General features: G+C 31.3%; 1 protein-coding gene across 4 annotated transcripts in view; it reads left to right on the forward strand.

Annotated features, from left to right (window-relative positions):
* LOC117122006 (guanine nucleotide exchange protein SMCR8-like) overlaps positions 1 to 10,092 on the forward strand; it is a 79,463-nt gene that overhangs the window by 62,458 nt on the left and 6,913 nt on the right. For all 4 annotated transcript variants that reach the window (XM_033267518.1, XM_033267717.1, XM_033267649.1 and 1 more), the window contains 3 exons: positions 2,341 to 2,521; positions 2,804 to 2,958; positions 9,323 to 9,416. In XM_033267518.1, the coding sequence (XP_033123409.1) occupies positions 2,341 to 2,521; positions 2,804 to 2,958; positions 9,323 to 9,416 (430 nt within the window). The remainder of the gene's footprint in view (positions 1 to 2,340; positions 2,522 to 2,803; positions 2,959 to 9,322; positions 9,417 to 10,092) is intronic.

A 10,092-nucleotide genomic window follows, 5' to 3' on the forward strand; every position in this document is an offset into this window, starting at 1 on the left:
GTGGGAGATTGAATTAAATTTACTGCAAGTGCTCAAATTTCTTTGAATGTGATCTTTGACACATGAACTTAACATACTAAGATTTTAACTTTAAGTAATTAGTCTTAGAAAGAGCAAGTATTCTTTCTAAATAAAGGAACGTTGTAAATATTTTAATGTGCAGTAGATGTTTTATGAATTTTAAGAATGTTTTGCTAATTCTCAATTGATGAAATATTTATATGCCACCTTTTCTTTCCTGTTTGTAGAAAGTGTTTTGTAACCTAATTAGTTGTCCTGTATGTAAAGTATGTATGCAGACCACCATTTAACTGTTCAGGAAGCGTGGATGTTGGGGAAGAGGGTATCTAGAGGGCTATTTTAAATAAGCATAGACCTGTAATTTTCTATTTCAACAAAAGATATTTTTATTGCAGTCTAAATTCAGCCCCTAATATTGTAGTCTAAAAGAGCAATTGACCATTCTAAAACCTTCAAATCCCTCTTTGACCCCCAACAGGAGTTTTTCTCTGGAACCTAGATAGGCCCAGTTTGAACCACTTCAAAATGACACAAGTGAACTACCTGTAAACTCTCAGTGTTTGGAAGTGCAAAACAGTAACATTTTGCAATATGCTTCCACAAAATGAAGCAGTTGATTTAAAAGTGTTTATCACTCAACAATCTTGAGACTTACTGAAAACACCATAATGACAGCGCACCCTGCAATGAAACCAAAACAAGACTTGTCTATTATAAGAGAGAAAATTTACTTGTTATTTTAGATGTTAGCAATCAGTCATAATGCACCTGGCCTGTGTGCTAGCTTCAAATTCTAAGTTATCATTCATTATACACAGTCTTCATTTAAAACTCTGAGTTATCCTTTATTTATGATATATTTCCCTGCAGGTTCAACTCTTCAAAATCAATACTTAAATCTTTGTTTGGAAATGTCGTTTCATAACATTTTATTTATAAATTCAGTAGAATATTTTTTTTCTTTTGGATTGAGGCTTTTTATACAAGGATTGGTCTTTCTAAATGCCATGACCTTAAACTACTGCAAATGATATAAGATAAAAGTAAACAAATATTACTTCAAACCTTAACCTTTCTAGGGCAGGAAATATAGAAAGTAAATGATATAAATGCTTTAGAAACAATATAATAGCACTTGGCTCACACACAGCCTGATGAGGTCACGATGTTAGTGTGACGATAGCTACCGAAAGCTTGCGTAAGTGATCATTAAACTTAACTGCTTTTATAATGATTAATATATTGTTTTTATACCAATTCAAAAGTCATCAGTATTACACATCAAAAAGCTTGAAACCTGTATAACATGTTTTTGCTTCATCTTTAATAAATTCATTATCATTCATTTTTAAAAACATAAATATTGTCCTTTTAATTGGATATTGTGTATGTTTTTCTCCGAGTATGAAGTCGGTTTGCATAATGTAGCTTTAAGTTAACATTCTTGCATACACAATGATTTATAATACCTGTTCTGACTCTAGGGTTGTCTGTATTACTAAACAATTTCTCTCCATCGTCCTCATTTTTAAAACCTAGTTTAAGGCATCATTTTTTTTGTTATTTAATTGCTAACTACTGCTTTATACTTGGTTAAACTATAACCTAATAAGTAAAGTAAACATTAGTGAAGATGTATGTTTTGTCAATTTTCTATAAAAATAAATATAAAACTAAAATAATAAGCATAATAAATGCATGTTGCATTTCTTACATGTCTCCTAATGTATCAAAGCATTGAATGGTCCATTGGGAATTCTGAAATAGTGCTTTTATTGCCTACACTCGATCTTGTATTTTGCCTTGTATTTTTGTTTGTTATTTGGTATTTATATAGCAGCTTTCCTTTAAGTCATGAATAGTCATTGGGTCCACATTCTTGAGTGTTGTTGCCATACGATGCAGTAGCAACAAACTTATCAGGTACCCATTTATACTCCTTGGTGAAGAGAAAAACAGAAAAAGCATCTTGCTCAATGGTTTAGAATAGGCTTTCTGTAATAGGCATTTTAAAACCTAATAATTTACCATCAAAATGTACTAAAAACAAGAGCTCGCATTATATTAGTTATCGAAACACACATTTAATCATCAATTAAAACTTACAAAGAAGAACTAAGATATAACATCTTAATAATTATGTTAGAAATTGGGATCAATTGTTTGTCAGTGGAAAAAATTGGCATCTTGTTGAACGCATTTTGTGTCGTCGATAGCAACGGAGTAGTATCACATGGTATTGTAACGTAACACTTTAGTACTCTATACATAAAATAAATATACTAATGCTTTGTTTTTTTTACTTTTCCTTTGATTTAGACATCATTTTCAGATTACTCCATGGTACACTAAGCCTTTAACAATACTTGACGTCGGCAGAATGAAACTTGTCGGTTTAGCCAAAGTTGGTTCTCTGCATCGCGTCATTCCAAATGTGGTCAGAAACTATGTTTCCATCTTTGACTTTGAAAAGCAAGAGTTATATACTCCACCTTACCAGGTAGGTTTATGCAAATTCAGGCAGTTGAATTTTTAGATTATGCAGTATGACATGACAGTTATTGTTTCATATAACCTAAAGATATTTTTTAAATATATTAAGCCAATCATTATTGTCATAATAAATAAGTTCATCAAAGTATGTATATTTTAATTATTTTAGCCCCTGGTAATCTGGCAAATAAAAATGAGATTTTATGTAGTGTCCTTTGCATGCAATGGAACAGCACTAGTGCAAAAATGTGATTTGTCATGTAATGTTGATGTATATTGATTATTTCAGGGAACGTATGTCCATGCCTTGGTAAATAAGAGCCGGATGCTGCGCAGTGATGTTAGCTTTGTAGCATATATCCAGACTGTGTTTTTAGAGATGGCTTCTAAAGCCTTTCTTTATTATCATTCCTACTGTCTTGCAGACCATAATGCCAAAAATAGGTAAGTAAATCAACTTTACTAATATACAAAGAAATTGTTTTGTTTCCCAAGTAATTTCAGGGTTGGCAATCGTTTCACCTTTTTCTACGTATTGCCTAAAGGCATAACCTTTGGGTTCTACAGCTTCTCTTTGTACTTTACTACTGCTACTGCTGCTGCTTCTACCTTCTGCTATGCTACCTAGTATTTTTATTACTACTACTATTCTACTACATTACATGTGCTATTATTGTACTATTGTTAATTATAATATCCTGATATTGATGTAATGTAAAAATATGAATAATTAAATAATCTTGTTTCTAGTTATGATATTTAACCTTAGATCATAAGATTAATTTTCAGACAATTACTTATCCATCTTGTTAGAAAATCCCTACAGCACAATTTTAGCAGTTGAATTAACAAAATCAACAAATTTGGCAAATAATTGCTCTTATAGCGTAAAAAAAATGTATGCATTGATTTCTATTTTCAAAAACCTATTTTTAAAAGTACTCAATATCATCCATTAAAATGATTGTAAATTCAGTTGGTAAGTGATTTTAATAGAACTATGTTTTTATAGTGCTTTTAATAGGAGACATTTGTGTACTATATATAAAAGCCAATGTATTTCATTTTCAGGAAATTAGAATCAATGATTACTTTTAAAGGAAAATATGAGTAACAATGCTTTGCGAAAAATTAACGAGCATTTATATCATCAAGGGCTTTGTCGAGAAAGAAATTAATTTATATTGTCACTAATAACATGTGGGGGAGAAATACATTTAGGCCTGGTTCGTTAAAATCGCTACAGTTTTTTACAGCTCCCCGATACAACCAATCAATCGCCATCACTGAAAGCTACCAGCGATAGCATGTACAGTAGTGATTGTTTGGAAACTAAGCTTTCGGGGTTGTGACTTATATACCGATAAGGTGCTCGTTTGTTTGCCTATACCACAAGATATAATTTTCAAGATTACAAGGGTGTAAAATAAAAACAGCATAATAATAAAACTATAAAAGTATATATAAAATATCAAATTGATTTTTTAAGTGGCATCTTATTTTTCTATTAAGAAATGTTAATAGCATTTTCTGGTTTTGAAATATATTAATATTATACAATAAAAAAAATTCTAATATCAGTAAAAAAGATTGTGTTGTCAGGATGGTGTTGTTTTGAGCTCTAAACCGTAAAGTAATGGGTTTTTCAATTCTTACTGATTATTTCGTGTTTGTCCATTAGCAAAGCACATAGGGCGAGGCATTTTTATATCTTGTCTCGTGAACCATGTTGGTGGCAGCGGGTTCACTAAAAGGTATAAAAAGTCTTGCCTAGTCTAGGTGTCGGAGATAAACATTCAGGGGCTTAAGGGGTGTGTGCTCTTCTCCCCGCTGGCACCACCAGTGTCAAGGGTATAGTGTATTTACCTGACAAGACAATCATCTATGTTGAATGCATCCAATAGCTGAATATCCGTGCATGACTGGAAATAATGTTTAAAATTAGACAGAACCGTGCGTGTCATTATGATTATAACCTGCCATTAAGGTATACAGTAAAAACATGCAGCTTAAATGGCAAACATTAATTTCATTAATCAGAAAAAAAAAATGAACCATTAATTTTGATAATTGAATTAGATTATCGTAGATTTGAGGCATTTTCACTTGGGCATCAGGGAATTAAAATTAATTAGAATCTAAGGAGATGCATTCTATAATGTGAATGTATTGACATTAACTACTGATGTATTTAAAAGTTTAGTGATCAAGAAAATATCAGAAGAGGAGATGCTCAAGATACGAGTGCTATGAATGTTAAGCTGTGTTTTGTCTGCAACTGATTCCAAGAGTCACTTCTTTAGTTCAGATACCAAAATACCAGGAAGCAATTTACAAGAAAAAGAAATTAAATTCAAAACTAAATGTAATTGAATTATTAACAATATATTGTTCAACATATGGTCTTAGTTATATTTTCTTTATACATGATTTGTATAGATTGGAGTTGAATAGATTGATGGTTAAAGCCCCATTCTCAGCAAAATTTCAGTTAAGAAAAATATGATTTTTATATATGTTATAAAGATTTATAAATATAATATGAAATTGATAGTTTAACTGAATTTAGACACTAAACATGAAAAAAATGTAAAATAAGAATAAAATTTTATTTTATTATTTTTTTTTTGCATTCCACACAAAAAATAAATGCAGATGAATTTTTCATGTTTGATTTTGCAATAGGTCTGTGAAAAAATATATAGTAGACGCCGAAAACATTAGCCTATCCAACATGCACTAGGCTAGGCCCAGCCTTACCCCGATTTAGGTTCTGTTATCACACATAAAATATTCCATTGCTAGTATTGACACTTGTGAAATATAATATTTCGTAGGAATTATTTCAAATTTGTTTAAACAATGATTCTGACCGAGATATTGACACTTAAAACAAACATATCTCAGGTCTACTCGATCGACCGCAGTGTGTGATATGCGAAGTACAAAAACTAGTCTCATTAGGGAGGGCGCAATTTATAGACTGTATAAAGTATACATAAAAGCGAGAGCATTCCTACGGATGCGATCTACAACTTCTGAATTTGCATAGTAACGAAGAATTCGTTGAGAAAATGAATGGTAATCTCCTATGAGAAATAGTCTGTATTTCTCATTTTTTTATTCTTTTGCATAAAACTAAAATGTATGCCAATATTTTTTCATGATTTATAATAATTAGAGTAATGCATGCATTTTTTCGTATCAGTAAGCTTGGTTTCCATACTGCGTATCAGTCAGCTTGGTTTCCATACTGCGTATCAGTAAGCTTGGTTTCCATGCTGCGTATCAGTCTGCGGCGCAATTGGGAAGGATACCCAGTATAAAGAAGAAAAATTACATTTGAATTTAAGAAAATTAAAATAGATATTAAATTTATTATTTAACTGTGGCCTGGGAAACAAATACATGTCAACATCATTCACATTTCATTTCATTTCATTTATTTCATCCAAAAAACATTAAAATTGACAAACACAAGATAACAGAGAGCAAAAAACAACACTCAGTTGGCCAGAGAGGATTGCCAAAAAGTGAACTGAATCACTGTCTAGTGGCTCTCATCATTATCATTTTTATCATGATTGTTATTGAATTACTACATTTGGACTATCGATTTTACTATTTGTTTTTTCCTATTATTGAGATTTACTCTTATTAATGTCTATCTTGTACATAGTCAAAATCTTGCTCTTTATTACTAGTGTTTTCCTAGACTTCCATAGTTTGTTTTGAAGAAATATTAATATAGAATGCCTGCAAACAACATTCTGTTTTTCATTTTGTATGCATGCTTTAAAGAAGTTTTATATCATTGCATTTTGAGGAATATCTTTTTGTAATTTCCCATGTGCATATATTTAAATCCACGGCTGCTTTGTATGTTGATTCACTTTTCAAATGTTGGTTTTCAATTGGGCAGTAATGATAAACTACATGTTTTTTTTTATATTTAGGTAGAAGTCTAGACCTAATATTTGCATTATATATATTTATTTAAAATTTTAATAAACGTTTTCAAGATTTCCAATACTCGCACCAAGGCCTAAAACATATTTTGAACCAATTCACAGACTGTCAAAACAGCAAATGTGTTATTTTAACATGGCCGGTGAAAAAGCGCAAAACCACCTCCCTTTGTACATCTGAAGACTCGCAACTTTTCACTGGGGAAATCCAGCTGAGAGCAGCAGTAACAAAACAACTCAAAACACTGCGTTAAATGTGTTATTTTAACATGGCCGGTGAAAAAGCGCAAAACTACCTCCCTTTGTACATCTGAAGACTCGCAACTTTTCACTGGGGAAATCCAGCTGAGAGCAGCAGTAACAAAACAACTCAAAACACTGCAGGTTTTATGCCCCCCCCCCTTTTTTTTTGGCATTTGTTTTCAAAGACTAGGCTGCAACAAGAAAAGAAAGCCGTGCACTGGCCAAACATGAAAATTGTTAACTAAGTGAAATGCCTGTGGATATTCCCCAGTAGTAGTTGCCAGGTTCAAATACTATTTGGAGTAGACCAACAGGTTAATCTACTTAATTATTCTAAAGTAGTTATTGAAACTCTTAATTTTATTCAATCCCTTGTGCAGCAAGACTTGAATGTAAAAAAACTGTAAACAAAAATGATTAATGGATTTATTTGTTGTAATGCCGGTTGAATGAAACACAGGGAAAGCATATGAATTCCACTCTTGGGTTTAATAACACCCTTTGCCATTAAAGGACAACTGCACAGCATGCCATATCCAATTAAAGGCCTGCATTTGAATGTGCTTAACACTATATTAACAGTCAATAATTTTCGCTCCAAATAATGGATATTGTCAGCTGTTACTAACTTACATATTCATCAAAAATGCGTTTTCTTCCCAACGGTACAAACTGTTTACCAAAGTAAAATAATCTTTTTTTTTACACTAGTTCCATAATCTTCTTTATATCTTATTTGCCCAATTGGGCTAAGACCCTCCCTCCCCGCTCCCCTAAAACACAAATGATTAAATAATAATAATAATAAAACCATATATATATAGATATTTAAATGGTGTATATGAGTCCTATTACTCGAATTTTTAAATTGTGCTCAGGGGCCAGTTATTTGTATGCAACTCTCAATGTTCTTTCTAGCTTGTTAACCAATATTTATATTAAATAATAATACCGTTAAAACCATAATACTTCCACTTTAACAGAATACATTAGATAAGTTAAAAGGATCATATTAATCACTTTATCTAGTAGTTTTCTATTTACTTCCTATATTTTTTTTATCTAACATAAAATGCTAAAATACATCCTTTCATTTTTTTGTGTGAAATACATCAATTTATATTACTGCAACCTGTTTTCAACATGCAAACTGACGCCAGGCATAGCAGATTTCACCCCTTGCTCTACTCCAGGTTGTCTCCGACACATCAATCAAATACCTTTGACATATCCATGGTAATTAAATGCATAAAAGCCATAAATTTCCAAGATCATTTTAGAGAGAATTATTGGTTTATGTTAACAGCTGTTTCCCAGAAAAAAAATAATAAAATGTGAATTGTTTGAAGTAAACGCAAATTTAAATTGGTATTTATATCACCATTAATTATAATTATCAACACCCACCAAATCCTGCTCCTCAACCGACCCAATTGTCCAATAAATTAACCAAATAAATAAATTAATCAGCAAAGGTATCTGAGTTCATTGTAAATTTCTTGTAAAGTGAACTTATTTGATAATATTTTGCCATAAGAATGAGTTGACACTGTAAACGACACAAAATTAAGTAGCAGCACATTCTGTAATTTGCAACACAAACTTAAGCTAGCGGCACAAACCTAAGTGAAGGTAATCGAGGAGCAGAACCTTTGTACCGTCACAAAATTAGATCGCGGACCGATTACACCTTGTTAAGTGGCAATAACAAGTAAATAACTAATGACGTATGACTGAAGATTCACTGTATAATATTTTTGTAAGGATGAAAACAACTTGAATGTAAACAGATGCATGTACTAAGAGAACATAGTATGTGAAGAAGGATGACGATATAGGCTGGTTCAGTAGCCAGAGGCATGTTTCGATTCCACTGGTGTTAGTGTTAAACAATTTAACATGTCATTAAACACTATAAGTGTCATTTATACTTGTCTAAACTGCTTGCCAATAACATCGCTCCTGCTGTTGTATCATTAATCTTGAGGTCTTTATGTCAACGTTTCAATTGTTTTACTCAATGCTAAGATCTCCATAAGACTGAAATCATATAGTGTACATGTATTAACGTTTAGAGGAAAGATCCTTTTCAGTGTGTAGCTAACACTTCATATTCTTCAATAATGAACATTTTTCAGTGAGAATTATATAATATAATGTAAAGTTAAACTTATTTTTAAAATTAAATATTCTCCATATAGCAGTGTAGTGGTAAACACTCATGTATAGACCTTTAGAACTGTTTGTAGTTGTGTAGCCAACACTTCATATCTTGCTAATGAACAGGTTTTTTTTCCCAATATAGAATATACAATTGTGTCAATTTCTGTATTTTTGTGCTTAATTGTTTTTCCCCCAATTTTGTAGTAGCAGTTAACATAAACCCATATTTTTTATGATATTTCCAATTGTTATCTTAAATGATAAATGTCAGACTGTGCTGTAAACTGTATCTATATGCAAATGGCCTTTACCATAATAATTAGCAATCAAACTATACCCATATTATTTTGAGTCCTATATTACCCCACCGTATGCCTCTTCAAGTATCTTTGTGGTACATATCCATTGATAATAATTCACATTTCTGTCAACAGCTCTGAGTTGATGAACCCATCAAAGGAGAAGGAAACTATCGAGAAGTTTCTTGCCAAATTAGGTATTGCCGATGGAGATACCCACATCATTATGGTAAGGCTGGCTATATACTTTGTCACATTAGCTATCAAAAGCTTTCTTATTGCAATTGCTTTTTTTTTTCCAAAAAAATATAATTGTAATGTTAGTAAAAAGTTCAGATCTTTGATAGCAAAAGTCATAATTAGTCTCAATCAAATTTGAAAATATTTCATTTAAAAACTGAATAAATAGTTTAGATTTGTAGTATAGCATGCTATAATCTGTTTATAATGTAGTGAATGGTAATTTGGCAGATTTTAGAGGTCATTCTTTTTATGTTTTTGTTCCAACTAATTGAAATTTAATACTTTTCTATTGCTGTTGATATTTTTAAATAAAAACTAAATTTATTGTTAAGATAATAAGGTGTAAATGATGAATAGATGAAGAAATTTTGTGACAGGCTAGTGTTACTTTAATTTTTTTTTTCTTTTCTTTGCTCTGCAAATGTTAAAACCCAATTTTCCCCTACAATCTACGTCTTCTACTTTATCATTAAAATGTGTAGAATAAGTAGGACATGTCTCATCTCTGCATTTCAGATCATAGCAGAAGGGGAATGTATAATGTATTAAACTTGGTATGGTGTCACTCCATCAGTCATATAAATAATACATTTTTTTTTATCTGGCACTTTTTTTTTTTTATTCCTTTTCAAGTTTGTATCACAAGAAGATGAAGCCATCAT

Source organism: Anneissia japonica, unplaced genomic scaffold (genome assembly GCF_011630105.1).
Source record: "Anneissia japonica isolate Jap-2015-1 unplaced genomic scaffold, ASM1163010v1 scaffold287957_len1322810_cov207, whole genome shotgun sequence".
Classification (NCBI taxonomy): domain Eukaryota; kingdom Metazoa; phylum Echinodermata; class Crinoidea; order Comatulida; family Comatulidae; genus Anneissia; species Anneissia japonica.